Source organism: Pseudochaenichthys georgianus, unplaced genomic scaffold (assembly GCF_902827115.2).
Source record: "Pseudochaenichthys georgianus unplaced genomic scaffold, fPseGeo1.2 scaffold_564_arrow_ctg1, whole genome shotgun sequence".
Lineage (NCBI taxonomy): Eukaryota > Metazoa > Chordata > Actinopteri > Perciformes > Channichthyidae > Pseudochaenichthys > Pseudochaenichthys georgianus.
This window is the reverse complement of record NW_027263125.1, coordinates 141,447-157,699: the sequence shown is the minus strand read 5'-3', so window position 1 is coordinate 157,699 and position 16,253 is coordinate 141,447. Positions and strand designations below refer to the sequence as shown.

At 41.7% G+C, this 16,253-nt stretch overlaps 1 protein-coding gene across 1 annotated transcript in view; it reads right to left on the bottom strand.

Annotated features, from left to right (window-relative positions):
* Window positions 1-461: 461 nt before the first annotated feature.
* LOC117443244 (unconventional myosin-IXb-like) overlaps window positions 462-16,253 on the bottom strand; it is a gene marked incomplete at its 3' end in the record, with an annotated part of 63,169 nt that continues 47,377 nt past the window's right edge. Inside the window, exons 5-9 of the mRNA XM_034079203.2 lie at window positions 11,425-11,519; window positions 7,263-7,325; window positions 4,487-4,586; window positions 2,855-2,955; window positions 462-591 (exon numbers count right to left, since the gene is read on the bottom strand). Of these exons, the coding sequence (XP_033935094.1) occupies window positions 462-591; window positions 2,855-2,955; window positions 4,487-4,586; window positions 7,263-7,325; window positions 11,425-11,519 (489 nt within the window). The remainder of the gene's footprint in view (window positions 592-2,854; window positions 2,956-4,486; window positions 4,587-7,262; window positions 7,326-11,424; window positions 11,520-16,253) is intronic.

Here is a 16,253-nt window from a genome sequence, read left to right as displayed (position 1 = left end):
TCTCTCTCCCTCTCTCTCTCCTCTCTCTCCTCTCTCTCTTTCTCTCGCTCCGCTACTATCTCCTCTCGTCTCGCTCCTTCTCCTAGATATTTGTTGTATTGAAAATATTCATGAGAATATTTGTCATTGTTCCAAATGATAATAAACCAACATTTGCATAACGCATATGTGTCCACTCATATGTTGATAAGAGTATTACAAACTAAAATAATATTCCTCTAAGGTACATTTAGAACAGATAAAAAATGTGCGATTAATCGCGATTAAATATTGTAATCGACTGACAGCCCTATTAACTACATATAAACTGTTGTTATCACTTTAATACTTTAATAGATTGCTTTTTGGTTTCATCCCAAATTTGATCAGATCGTATTCACAGGTGCTCGCCACTTGTCCTCTGCTGTGCTACAAAGGACTCTCTGATCACTTCCTCCCCAACCCTGCACCGAGCGAGTTACCATCAGCAGGTCAGAGAGCGTGGCCAGGACCTCCGGGGGTCCCACGTCCAGACCCTCATCTCGCCCCGTCGACTTCCTCCTGTAGGTCACGTTGCCCAGATACAAGATGGCAGAAAGCACGGAGAAGATCCTGCAACACAGTCACAGAGAGAAGAAACAGTGACTCGGCAGTCATGACGACAACAGGAAGCGAGCGGCGCACGCTGCTGTCCGATCATCTGTTGATCCACTGAATAGAGGCAGTGCATGGAGCTGCAGCTGCACAGCGTTTCTGATAAACCGCTGCATTAGTCCACCAGATGCAGCTATTGTTGTGCGAAACGGCCTCTTCTGTATCTGTGTGAAACGTCACGGGGTTAAGGGATAGTGGATAGGAGAATCCAAAAGGACTTCATCCAAGTGGGAGAAGGAAGGAGGCGGGGTTATCATATCTGAGGAGGAATGGACAACAATATGGAAATATCAGTGGAAATGTACCAGTTCCCATAACGGAGGGAGTTGGTTGGAAAAGCCTGATAAGATATTTCATAGCTCTCAGAAGTCTCACGATGGTGGTCACTCCAGACTGCTGGAGAAAATGTGGAAATTCAAATGAAAATCATAATCACGCTTTCTGGGACTGCCCTGTTAAGGCAGGGGAGAAGCAGGGGTCCTGAAGTCAAAGGTAAAACCTATCAAGACCCTTTCCACACATGTTAAGACCTCATCGCCGCTTGGAGTTCTAACCGGTTACCTTGGCGACACACTTCACCTCACATTGACTATACACAGTAATGATTGTCCTTCCTCCTTATCTTCCAACGATTTGGACGCAGACTTGCATTTCCCCATAACGATGTTGCTTAGCAACCGGCGTAAACGGAGCTTCGCGCTATCAAGCAGTGAGCGCGCGACGTCCTGTTCAGACGACGTCAAACCCAACGGGATGCCATCAATAAACTCCACAGAATCACTACACACCTACGCCATGACTACATTCAGGCAGACTGTAGAACACAACCTCTCTGGACCATTTATAGACTTACTGGAAACAAGCTACAAAATGTAATACCTTGGAAAATGCCGTTTAATACTTTTTAATAGCCTTCATTTTCGCTAAATTGATTTATCAACTTTGAACACTTTAAGACCCCGCGGACCCTCTTTAGGAGAGAGACATAAAGCCTTACAAGATATTTTCAAATGTCATGTGCCCATGGAGAGTTCTTAGTTCTTTGGACTCGCACCTCAAGAATGGACTAAAAAAGACAAATATGTATTAAATCTGTTGCTGGTGGCGAGTAAAGAAGTGGTTATCACCAGATCGCCCAACTTTAAACGCATGGATGGATATTCACAACATGGAGAGGATAACATCATCTGTCCATCACAAACTGGACCAACTTGTGTCACGATGGAGAAAGTGGACTGATTTCGTAAAACCTCAGGCCAGATTTTATTTTTTACAAATGAATGATTTTACTGTGAAGTCCTGATCACTCCCTAATGTTCGTATTGTTTACTGTTTTTATTTGATCTTTGAGTAAAAAAAAGAAAAAGGCATTTCGGACAGACTTAAGATGTACGATTACTACGTCTTGCCAAATGTCAAAACAAAACATATTACAAAAGGACTTCAGAAAAGAGACTGCGGTGCTTTGAGAATCCGACTGCACTATCGACGTATTAATGATGCGCCAGCGGACGTCACACACGTGCGTCTGCTGCGGGGAAACGACATGGATGTGTAATAAGAACTACTTTACCGTGACTACTGTGCTCTGTGTTGTTTAATGCTTTATGATTATGGCCCACACGTAATCCACATGAATCCCGATACGTATGATTATATGAAAAGATTTACAAATAAATATAAATGGATTTATTATAAACGTGTTAGGCCTTAACCTATCACCATTCAAACTGTTTTAAAAGTTTAACAAACCCCACACAGCTTAGCAAACACTATATTTGATCATTTCAGTATAAAAGTAATGTTCATATTTCTCCTTTTGATTATTATAGTGATGCCCGTTCAAAGCAAGCTACCACGTACGTTTTAAAATGCTTAATAAGCAGCGTAACTTTCATGATATCATTTCTCGGTCATAATCGGTTGTTTCCGTGAACGGCCGAATGTTGCGTGGCGGTAAATGTTGCGGCCGCAGGGCATTGTGGGGCAGCATTTTCTCCTTTCCTTTCCTAAAGGAAGGTCCAGTGGTTCCTAAGCTAAAGGAGGTTATAAAGGAAGTTTCAAAGCTCCTTTCCTTTCATCTAGAGAGAATTCGAACCGCTCTTATCATGGCTGCCACGGAGGGACTTCCGGGTCCTTTCTCTCCGTGAGGAAGGTTCCTCAGAGAAACTCACAATTGAAACGCAACCTAAGTGTCTTATCGTGTCTCTGGTTCACTCACTGCTTCTTGGTGGCGGGGAGGAAGCCCACCATCTCCATCGCCTGCTGCAGACGCTCAAAGTCGTGCCGCAGATCCTCCTCATCTTCGATCTTAAAGTTTTGCTGCAAGACAAAATGAATCAAATGTTAGTTCGTTATTCAGGTGGAGAAGGAAAGCTGAGGAACGTGAAATACTTCCATCATTCTTTAAATGCTTTTCGAGCTTCCATCTTGTTTCATTCTGGTGTAAATGTTATGTATAGCAAAACTGAACCTCGTCCCTGACCACTTCTACGTCTTTTTGCATTTTCGCATTGAGGGTCCTCCATATTTAAGGTAGGGAGGGTAATGTGCGGTATTTTAAGATTTTTCTAAGCGTTTTATTTGTTAGATTTCATAAAATATAGCCAAGCAATAGGTACGATTAGCGAGACTTGGGAAACAGTTTTGTGATTTGTTTTGCTTTTCTTATTTATTTCGTTGCATGTTGTTGGTATATTTTTGTATTTAAGATTGTATGTATGAAATATTGTCTTCTAGAAGAAGTGTATAAACAAATAATTATATAATATAATATTTACGATACGATACGATATTACTTTATTGTCAGATCAAGTCTGAAATTTGACTTGCGTCACAGCAGCTGCATGTCCAACATCAACAGACAAATATGCATACACAAATACATGAAACACAAACATTTAACATAACCGCACAATCAGTGAGAGAAAAACATGCTCAAAGAGCCTTCAGCGTGCATCTGATCTGGGGTCAGCTCTGTGTTCACTGTGAGGACAGACTGATGCACAAAGGATGCTTCAGTCTGACTTTGTTGAATGGTGGGATCCTGTATCTCCGAGTAGATGGTAGCAGCTCATATTCACTGTTCAGAACATGGTTTGGGTCGGAGATGATGTTGTTGGACAGCCTCACTAGATTTATATATATTATTTTATTAATATGATATATAGTTTAAAGTAGTACTATTATTATTATTATTATTATAAGGAGAAACTATATAAGCGGTTCACCTTTGGTCTATTTAAAAAAAATAAAAATAGATTTGATTAATTTTGGTCAACAAAGGATATTTTCATAATTGTAAAACTGACCTCTGATTAATTGAGAGAATACTGTTATTTGTGTATATATATATATATATATTGTGTATATACATGTGTATATATACATATATATAGGCTTTCTTTGATGCATTGACTTTTTGTTTGAATTGGAGAGCCGAGTGTGGAGGATTTATATTCCGTACCAGAAACAAATCAGTGCATTTCAATGGAAACTGAAGAAACAGCAGAACTGGACAAACAAACAGGTGACGAAAACACACGAATGAAGAGAAGGGTGAGGAGAGAGGGGGGGGGGGGGTACACAGGGGAGAGGGGGGAGATACAGGAGAGAGGGAGAACAAAGACTGCTTCATTAACATGCAGAGCACATGTGGCAGAGAGCTGGGAGAATTCAGCAGCATTCAGACGCTCACAGGCTGAATACAGGACACACACACACACACACACACACACACACACACACACACACACACACACACACGGGGGGGGGGGGGGGTGGAGCCGGATGAACACAATAACTGTCATAAATCCGATTTGTATATGGAAGAGAAAGAGGATGCAGTGTGTACCTGCTTGAGGTAGAAGTACTCTTCAGGCGGCAGCAGCTTGAACTCCTTCCTCTCCTCCTCTGAAGCCCCCAACAGCAGGTAGTAAAACACGTGGTAGTTCCTGGAAAAAAGACACACGATGATATTAAAGATCTTTCGGGTGTAAATGTTAAAATGCACTGAAGGCTTCTCATCTATTTTATCCATTCTTCTGCACGTTTCTCTTTAATCTCACAGATTTGTGCCCCTTTTTTTCCAGCTCTAATTACTTTCTTTATTTTAAACGTATCATACTGTGTTTTAAGAAATGGATCGTTAGCTTGAATGAAATTGTAGATCTCTGTAGGTATGAAAACATTTCCGATATTTTAAGCACAAAATTCCACAGAATATATAAAAGTGTCTACAAATGTTCGTATACTTCAGATATCCGTTGATGTATTTTAAAATATTGATAGAAGTATTTCTAGATGATGAGAATTTGCCAAATGCTTCCACTTTTCTACCAGATGCATTCGGTAACAAGGACAGGATGTCACAGCAGTTTTACGTGCATCATTTAAAGCAATATGTTTTCAGTCAGTTTGAACCTCTTCGGGCGACTATGGCTGAATCAGAAGGTTGTGGGTTCGATCCCAGCCCACGTAGTCGATGTATTCTTGGGCAAGATACTTAACCCTCAATTGCTCCCGATAATGGCCATTGTGTATGAATGTGTGTGTGAAGAGCGAGTGGCACATGTATGAATGGTAGTGATAATGTAATTTTGAGGGGTCGACAAAGACCTGATAAGCGCTATATATATATATATATATATATATATATATATAAACCTATATAAGTACAGTCTATTTACCATATCAAAACAAAGGTGTATTTCTGAAGAGATATTGATGTGTCGATGTGATATTAGATTCAGAGGATCCTTCCTGTATGCCGCCACCATTTGGTTGCTTTGTCAGTGGATATGAGCTCCTGTTTATGGCCTCAACTCAGGGGAGGATTACGTGTTGCTGATAAACCGAGAGTCAACACGTCGTAATAACTAATAGAAAGAAAACAATGTCTGGAGCTCCGTGATATCAGTTTTCCACTCCTGCTATCAGCGGGCAGGTTGGAATAAAGGCGACTACGCTTTGTTGCATTAACACACGGCAGTAATGAGTTTCCACACTTCTCACTGAAACATTACATCAGAGTCACTCGCTGAGATTCACCGGGAGCAGCAACTGTGAGGTGGTGGAAGCGGTGATGAGTAACGCTCTTACTACTTGAACACAGGCCATCAGTGGTGGTGGAAGTACCGTGATGCTTTAGTAAAAGTGACCAAACTAAATAGTAATAATACTCCGTTACAATGAAACGTCCTGCACTAAAAAAAAAATTGAAAGTGTTGGAATACAAAAATACGTAAGGTGCCATGAATAAGAGGACGCACATTTGAGATTTAAGCTAAGCACTTAAATACTAACTAAACACTTACATACTAACTAAGCACTCACATACTAACTAAGCACTTATATACTAACAAAGCACTTATATACTAACAAAGCACTTATATACTAACTAAAGCACTTGCATACTAACTAAGCACTTATATACTAACAAAGCACTTATATACTAACAAAGCACTTATATACTAACAAAGCACTTATATACTAACAAAGCACTTATATACTAACAAAGCACTTAAAGCACTTAGATACTAACAAAACACTTAAAGCACTTAGATACTAACAAAACACTTAAATACTAACAAAGCACTCATATACTAACTAAGCACTTATATACTAACAAAGCATTTATATACTAACTAAGCACTTAACAAAGCACTTATATACTAACTAAGCACTCATATACTAACTAAGCACTTAACAAAGCACTTATATACTAACAAAGCACTTATATACTAACTAAGCACTCATATACTAACTAAGCACTTAACAAAGCACTTATATACTAACAAAACACTTAAAGCACTTAGATACTAACCAAGCACTTATATACTAACTAAGCAAGTTATCTAAAAATGATATAAAGTGAACAGGTAGTTTGAGATTTCACAATGACATTTTATTTTTTAATCCTACTTTCCATGTGTAGGAATTTTTAAGATTTTTAAAAATATTGGTGCCAATTAAGGTTATATTTGTATACTCCATCTCTGCGAGTGGGACCCAGGTACCCCTCAGAAACACGTCTGTTTGCTATCCTGGTTCCTAAATGGTGGAACGAGCTCCCCATTGACACCAGAAACTCTGCAGATCTTCCATCGCTAACTGACAACACGTTTCCATTGTACCTTGGCAACACAACATTTAAAAAAGCACTTTGAAGAGTGAGCTTAGGCCTTGTGACTAATTCACCAGCACTTACAATGTTATGACTAGAAGGGAATATATCTGCACTTTCCTTGTTGTCCGGAGTTTGAATCTCTCTGATTTTTGCACTTATTGTAAGTCGATTTGGATAAAAGAATCAGCCAATTGTGTGACTTTCCTTAACGGGTTTCGCAGGATCCCCGTATGGACATAGTCAATCCTCGAGGTGTAAAACATCTCACTGTTGAGTGTCAGTGTCTGCATATGTTAGTAAAGTGTGTGTGTGTGTGTGTGTGTGTGTGTGTGTGTGTGCGCGTGCGTCTAAAAGTGTTTCGGCAGATGTACATCTTAAAGTCAAAGACCACATGCTGAACTTCATTTACCGCCCGTCAGAGGGTTCCACTGTTGTACAGAGGGCCCCATGAAGGTCAGCGGGGGTCAGAGGTCAAGACCCTGAACGACCCTCCCCTCCTCACCTCTCGTTCTTCTCTCTGGACACCAGGCGAGACTTCTCCAGCAGATACTTCTCCACCACAGCACTATTGGGCAGAAAGAAGAGAAGACATTATTGGTAAAACTTGTGAAGGAACATTGCACCACATTTCCTTCCATATTTTTGCAACATTCACGCTTATTAGCATCCAATAAAAGAATTGCTGCCACTGATCTTTAGAGGAGAAATGGACATTAAAATTTATATTTCATTTTTCCTGTGCGTCTTTAGATTCCTAGCATTTTTAAGGTCACAATGTCATAGGATACCTTTCTCGTTTGAACAAATGCGTCATAATAGTCACATAACATCTTATTTATTCAACATGTGTTGGTCTGATTGCCGTCAGTAAGTGGTCTTTTGTTGGTTTACAGGTTGTGTAGTTTGAAGATGTAGGCAAGAGCTAGGCCTTGTAGTCTCTTATAAAAGTCTTAAATAATCGTCATATTCTCATAATCAATTCTGAATGTCATTAGCATTCAATGCAGCGACGTTTAATGAGGAGTGTTGTTAAAACTGCTTGGTTTATATACGAGCTGAAGAAGAGAGGGGGTGGTGTAATAGAGTGTGTGTGTGTGTGTGTGTGTGTGTGTGTGTGTGTGTGTGTGTGTGTGTGTGTGTGTGTGGTGTGTGTGTGTGTGTGTGTGTGTGTGTGGTGTGTGTGTGTGGTGTGTGTGTGCGTGTGTAGGTCATATGTGAAAGTGGGCTGGTGATAAAAGTGAGGGGAGGAGCTGGGGGGGGAAGTGAGGACAGATGGTCGGAATAATCAAAGAGTGAACAAAGCGTTCAGATCACATAGCCGCACGCGCACCATAAACAATCATTTTTATTGTATTGTTGGCTTTAGACGGAGGGAGCTTCTGTGTGCGGCAGTCATGACATTTGCACCACAAGCAGAGGAGGTATTTTCTACACCAGGCCGAGCTGTAAAGTTGTCTAAATCTGATTTTATAAGGGGAAGTTATAGACGAAAAAAAACAGCGCTGACGCCAGTCCTCGTGACACACTGAAAATAGATGTTGTGAGAAACAGAAATAGTTGTGTGTCCATTGGCTTAAAATGCAGCCACAAGTGTAGACGCATTTACTCAGACCATGTTCATACTGTACTGCAAAGATCTGCGAGATCGAGTTATATTTTCCCCGGAATACAATGCACCGCAACTTCTACAGAAAAGTACTTTGATTGATTAAAGCTGCCATGATTAGTAGACTCATTGTTAAGTCAATTGACATACAAATTGTAGAAAATGCCGTTTTTAGCCTCTCAAATATGGAGAGTGGCCCCATCGTCTGTGTTGAATATCTTAAAAGGGCTGCTCATTTTCAGTTTCATAATTACATGTAGTGTTTTCTACTGGGACATGTCTCCATGCTTTTAATGTTCAAACAGCTCTTTATTTCTCTCATGCTGCCTGTGAAACCAGAGCCCAGTCTGCTCTGATTGGTCAGCTGGCCGGCTCTGTTGTGGTCGGTCAACCGCTTAGAGATGTCTCGCCCCTCAGCCTATCACGTACGATGTGTTGGAGCTCTAGCCAATATGCTAATTTCATAGTTTCCATTGCGAGAACGAGAAAGTGAGAGCAGCTAATCACCAGGCAGCTGTCACTAAAACACATTTTCTTTTCTCAAAACAGAAGAAGGCTCCGTGCCAATTAAAGTTAGTTTGTTTATTTAAAAAAAAAAAAAAAAAATCCTCTCGAACAAATCTTCTGGTGCAAATACACCAGAAATGTGCATTTCAACAACGTGTCTCATGACTCACATATAAAACATGAACATATACAAGTTTCAGTGTGTCTATAAAAGCATTTCAAGGCATTAAGGCATGATGAGGCGTTATTTGAAGGCTCCTCAAAGTCGTTGACAGGAGCCTTACTGCCATACTTTCTATACAGTATATCTGTCAGTGTGTGTGTGTGGCAACAACGCATGCATAATACAGTATGTGTTCATTGCTCAGACATCTTTCACTGACACCTCCTTCAAAGTGAATTTCTTTCATGGTAGTAGTGCTGCACCTCTCAGGATTAGCACAGCGACAGCAGCCTTCCCTTTGTTCCTCTCCTCTATCGACCGTCTGAATGTCACCACTGGAGACGGAGAGACAGACACAGGCAGCCTTTCTTACCGACTACAGAGCTGCGATGAGGCCACTACTGCCCTGCAGGATACACTAACATATACAGTGATGCTTTCAGGTGGATTCCATTCATAGTTTTCAGCGTTCAAATGGGTTCACTGTGCAGCACAGGAAAGCATCAAATCAACTCGGCTGATTGGATTACAAACCTTTCTGAGGGAAAGCAATTGAATAGAGCATGATGAGATCTGCTGCCATTAGGGATAATCAGGTTGGGGAAGCCCAGTTAGCGCGGCGCGGAGCAGCTGTCGCCACAGGGCATTTACACGTTCAATTCAATCTATTTCTAGAGCCAAACTCCTCCATACACACCCGTCAAGAATCACATCCTGTTGGCCTATTTTTCATCTCACGTATACATCATTATCCAATTGAACTGTCGACATCAATTTTAAATATGTGTGTTATTATTCACCCCGATCTATATTATTACACTTAAATGTCCTATATAATTTGTTTCTGTAAATATTCATCTCATATATATTTAACTAATTTAAACGTCTTGATCAATTCCAGGGTTTTGTTTTTGCTGCTCCAACTTACCAAAATGCAGATTTGAGCCGTAACATTTTAAAGTGATGCCAGAAAAGAATATTTCTGTTCGTTAAAACCTGTATAGTTACTCCAACAATATGAAACCGTGTCAAATAGACCATCAGACGTCAGAGACTGCTTCCAACGTTGCGTTGTTGTTTACGTCCGTGGCGCCATCATGTTCTTGGGAGACTTTATATATCCTATGTACAAGATCAGCGCCACAGTATTGCCCTCATACTAGGGGTGGGCGATATGACGATATATATCGTCGTGACGATATTAGGTCTCCATGATATGCTTTTTCAGAGATATCGTATCTATCGTGATAAAAAAAAAAGAAAACTATAAATAAAATAAACTTTTCCCTTCCGTTATGCTACATTTTTTTATTGCACTTCAAGTCTAAAGTTTACATTTGAATTGTTTGGCACTGACTTTTCCTCATTGATGTTTTACTCTAGTATGTTTTACCCTCCTTTTTCATGTGTATTGATGTTCACTTGCTAGTGCTACCTCAGAAAAGTTCATGTTTATACTGAGAAACTGTGCCTGAAGCCATATCAAAATGTTGAATTGTTCATTCAGGGTTTCATTTCAGAAATAAAACCAGCTTGAAATGCTATTCTGGTCTGTTACTCCTTTTTGTTTTAGTTGCTGTCACCTCGTAGGTGCTTGTTGAGTAACTTGAAAAATAACCATAATAACCGACATGAAAACATATCGTGATATATATCGTCTATCGTGATACTGTTTGAAAAATATCTTGATTTATTAAACATATGTTCTTTTGCACTCTTTGACACTTGCCTTTGTTGTGTGACTTGTATCAGATCAATTAGTTTAGGTTTAATTGATCAATTGAGTTTGAGTGGTGTACCCAGGTTTTTTTACAGATTCAGATTATAGTTTTAATGCCACCCACAAAACAAATTTAAAATGTATTTTACACAACAAATCTGGATCTAGATAACATTAATGCAAGAGTTAATTAATTGAAAAAACAGATGTTAACAATTAATTTTAAGATTCTACAATGCAGAGAAAGGGGGAAGAACTCTTACTTCCTATTCATTTTTAGGGCTTCTGAAAAGGATTCATTTAAGACATTTTTATACCAATTAACGCCTTATTATTAGATCATTGAGTTCAATGCCTCACACAATTTGATTGTACCATATATTCTTCGCAGCTCTTCAGCTTTTAAATCTTCCCCGACTACAGCATAACACGTTGTCTTTTTTAAGACTCCCTACCGAGCAGCTGAAACTCTCCTGCTGAGGAAGTGAGGAAGTGACACAGCTGAACACTTTAATACAGCGCTAACCAGAGACTGACTGCTGAGAGGAAGGAAGCACATGCTGGTGGTTGAAAGTGTTAGTCCACACACACACACACACACACACACACACACACACACACACCCCCCCCCCCCCGTTGCACACACATATCCCCTGTTCATGACTCACCCTCTGACCACTCCACTTTCCAGGTAATTCACCTGGATGAATTTTCCAAAGCGGCTGGAGTTGTTGTTGTGGGCGGTCTTGGCGTTCCCAAAGGCCTGAGGGAGAAAACGGGAGGAGAAACACATGTTAGGTTTCAGGGTAAGAAGTCAACCACAATGCATTGCAACAAATCAACCAATGACCTCAGGATTAATGCAACCTCCTCACTATGGACATGTTTCTTTTCCATTTGTCACAACAACCAATAAGGGTAGATGGTGAAAAACAACAACTTTTCAAACTGAGAGGCAGACGGCCTTTCATTTTGGAGCATAGTTTTATTGTGTTTCTTATTTTATGATTTGAAGTAGGGCTGCATGATCCAAAAAATAACATATACAACATATATTGTAGTACGACTAAACGTCATCACGCCCAACATTAGCCGCCTTTAGCTTAGCGGTGTCGACGTGAAGTCATGTGACCGTGCTGCAGTTCCTTTATAGCCCAATGTAAGCATTTCACTTTAATCATTAAAGTGCAGTTTATTTTCTGCAATAATCCAGAAATATAATGGAAAAATTATATTTGATCTTTGTCGGGGAGCCCTTGCCAGGCTTACTGACTGGTCATCCTAAAACAATGTTTCACCCCTGCAGCATCTATTGGGTGCAACACAATCGAGTGCCAGCACAACCTCTTTGGAGTCAACAAAAACAAATCGCCGAGAGAGAGAGAGAGAGAGAGAGAGAGAGAGAGAGAGAGGAGAGAGAGAGAGAGAGAGAGAGAGAGAGAGAGAGAGAGAGAGAGCATAGGTCAGTGATGACAAATGACTGGTGGTCACCCGTCTGCAGCAGAATTTCTCTGCAGGCTACATGCTAACGTTGCTAACCCAGCCAGGGGCCACACAGAGGCCACCAGGGCCTCACCGAGGGGCCCCGTTCACTTCATGATGCCGCATGCTCACAGATAGAACACACACTCAACAAAAGGCCACCGCAGGGGAAGTTGACTCAGTGCATGTTAAATAGGAGCCACATTGTACCTCGAAAGGCAGTTGGAAGGGAACTTGATACCGTGGTGTTGAGGCTGATTGGACTTAGGGGGGGGGGGGGGGGGGGGCACACACTCACACACACTCTAACCGTTGACCTATTTTAACTTTGACTGCTTTAGATCTTCGGCTTTTTCTTGTTTTTCCCAAACTGTTTTTCCTCTGCTTTGCCAACATGTGGACGAGTTTTGAGGCCAGAGGGAAATATGAGTTGCTGCTTGCTGACGGACGAGCAAATCGATGCTGAGGTGTCACTTATCCTTGACCTGGACTCGCTCAGACACGACTCTTCCCCCACCCACCTACTCACACTCTCACTTGATGCAAACACGAACATGTTATCAGGCTGTTTTATGTAATGAATGTTAATATATCAAATTTAATTTCATCGTGTAGCTGTATTTATTCAGAGTGTTTCCACAGTGGAATACCATGTCTTCTCTTCCCGGTTTGAGGGTCAGTGAGTGTGTGTTGGCACTGATACCCCAGAGTGTCTTCACGCTGCTGTGCTCAGTACCGTTCTGATCCCCCCCGCCCAAAACAACTCCACAGCCTTGCAGCAAAGAGCACAAAGCCCTGGGAAAGCTCTGCAGAGCCCAGATCGCTGCGGCACGGAGGGAATGCTAACACGTCGCAGCGCCATTCGTATTCGAACTTGCCCTTGAGCGGAGGATCTGATTGGCTGGAATGCTCGGCAGGTATGGGGAAGTGGACCTTCCCAAAACATGTCCGTGGAAAGGACTGATTTGCATTCTTACGAAATAAGGGTTCAGCTGAGGGAAAAGAGAACGCAGACAGCAATCTGAACATCACATCTAGCGGGGAATTATATTGTGTTGTTCAATCCTGTTGAACTGATTCCTCTCTGTGGTTTGAGGATTCTCTGGGAGACAGCGTTCCTGCACATGTTCACGTGTCAGACCTGTGCCAATGAAGTCTCACATCCCTATTCAGCACACACACACACACACACACACACACACACACACACACACACACACACACACCACACACACACACACAACACACACACACACACACACACACAACACACACACACACACACACACACACACACACACACACACACACACACACACAACACACACACCACACACACACACACACACACACACACACACACACACACACACACACACACACACACACACACACACACCACACACACACACACACACACACACACACACACACACACACACACACACACAACACACACACACACACACACACACACACACACACACACACACACACACACACACACACACACAGGGAGTGTCTCCAAGGCCAATGAGTGTTTGTCTCAACATGAAAGTGAGGCCGAGGCGAGAAAAGTAAAAACGATATACTCTGAAAGGCATTAAATGTTCCGTCTAGTATAAACTTGCAAACATAAAAGAAACCGTGTTTGGAAACTGACAGAGGTTGTGTACGGGATTACGTGTTCACAGAAACAAGGAGTTATATTTGCTGTTCACCTCCTTAGAAACGACTTTGGAGGCTCTGAGAGTTGCCAAACACCCTTCACACTGCTGTATGTAGTCAGTCCTATCGAAACGTTAATACAAGACTAAAAAAGCTAAATCCTCACCTGCGAATATTTCATAGCAGCAACGTGAGTTTGTGAACGGCTCAACGGCGTGCTCAACACGAGGTTTGAGTACATCTACGCAGGCGGAAGACCAACTATCAGGATCATACTGAACCAGATGAGTTTTCTGGCAGTCTGCTTATTGTTAATTGTTGTATAGTCATATATATATACTGTAAGTTATTTTATTGAGTGAGTGTAAGTTTCCTCTGGTAGTTAGGATGTGGTAGTTCTTGTAGGATTAACAAAGTGTGTTGTCATAATTCAGACTACGGAGACTCTGTTTTCGTGTACGTTTTATTATACGTCTTTTCCACACAACATGATCGGTTGATGCCTTTATTTGCACTGAGAATTCTTTTAAAAAATAGACCTTATTCCATAAAGTTAAAATACTGAGTGAAAGTATGCAAGACAAAAACACACATAGACTTGCAAATGAAATTGCAATCTAACGCAGCGTCCACACGGCGGCGTGCGTTGAAGCTTGCCAGTGGGCGGGTCTGAAACTCGACCAACAACCAATCACATGAATCTCCCGCCCCGGACACAAAAGCACGCGGTTTGATTGGCTAGAGCTTGTACTGGCTGACGCTTCCGTCGAAGCTTCAAAAGTTGAACATTGCTCAACTTTTGAAGCGAGCAAAGCGACGGAACCACAATGCAGTTCGGCAAAGCGTGACGTCACCCCATTCAAAGTGAATGGGCAGAAACGTTGAAGCTTCAACGCACGCCGCCGCCGTAACGGCCCGTCTACACTACAGGCATCAACAAATCTTGAAGCTGGGCGTGTCTGAGGCTTGGCGATTTCTCGCGACCAACAACCAATCAGGAATCTCCCGCCCGCCCCCGGCATACAAAGCAATAGCGATGTTAAAACAAAGTAAACTGGATATAAAATCCCCAAACAGGCGAAAACCTACCAGTTCCACCCACTGTCTCTGCCCCCTCCCTCCATGCCTCGCTCCTCCGGTTTGTATCCCGGTAGATGAACAGAGACTGATCATTCAGCACCGGGTGATTCACTACCGCTCCATTTTTTTGAATATGAGGAAATGACCTGCGTAGTCTCTCCCAGCATACACGCGGTTTGATTGGCTAGCGCTTGTACTGTCAGATTTGCATACGCGGGATTTGATTGGCTGATGCCAAGCATCGAGCCTCAAAAGTTGAACATTGTTCAACTTTTGATGCCGATAGATGCTCGTGATGCTTGCAAAGCCACGCTCCGCTCCCCACAATGCAGTTCGGCGAAGTTTAAAAATCTTCTACGTCACCCGATTCAAATGAATGGGCGAAGCGTCGAAAGCATTTTTCGATGCCTGTAGTGTAGACGGGCCGTAAGAGTATTTGTTTTAAACCTGTTTGCACAACTTTAATACTCCTGTACTACTGTACTAGGAGACAAACTATTTTGTATTAAACGTCCAGTTGGTGTTTGGGTACTGGACCTTATTGCGAGGACAGGGAGGCGCTGCAGCATCCTTTAAAGTGAAGCGGCTGAAAAGAGCTTCAGTTTAACGTTTCCACAGCGGCTGCCAAAGCCTCGACACCGACACCTCACTGCAGCATGGATACACTCACAAAGAGGAGACACAGTCCAACAAAGAGGGTTCCCACAAGCAGAGGGCAACGGCCGCACGCTGCAAACATGCAGCGAACCTCTAGGTGGACATGCTCTCTCTCTGCAGACACTTTACATACTACACAGAGGTGGGGGGACTACTCAGACCTTGTACTAAAGTAAGAGTAGAAGTACTCAGAACTTGTACTAAAGTAAGAGTAGAAGTACTCAGATCATGTACTTGAGTAAAAGTAGAAATACTCAGACCTTGTACTAAAGTAAAAGTACAAATACTCAGATCATGTACTTGAGTAAAAGTAGAAGTACTCAGATCTTGTACTTGAGTTAAAGTAGAAGTACTCAGACCTTGTACTAAAGTAAGAGTAGAAGTACTCAGATCATGTACTTGAGTAAAAGTAGAAATACTCAGACCTTGTACTAAAGTAAAAGTACAAATACTCAGATCATGTACTTGAGTAAAAGTAGAAGTACTCAGATCTTGTACTAAAGTAAAAGTAGAAATACTCAGATCATGTACTTGAGTAAAAGTAGAAGTACTCAGATCTTGTACTAAAGTAAAAGTAGAAGTACTCAGATCTTGTACTAAAGTAAAAGTA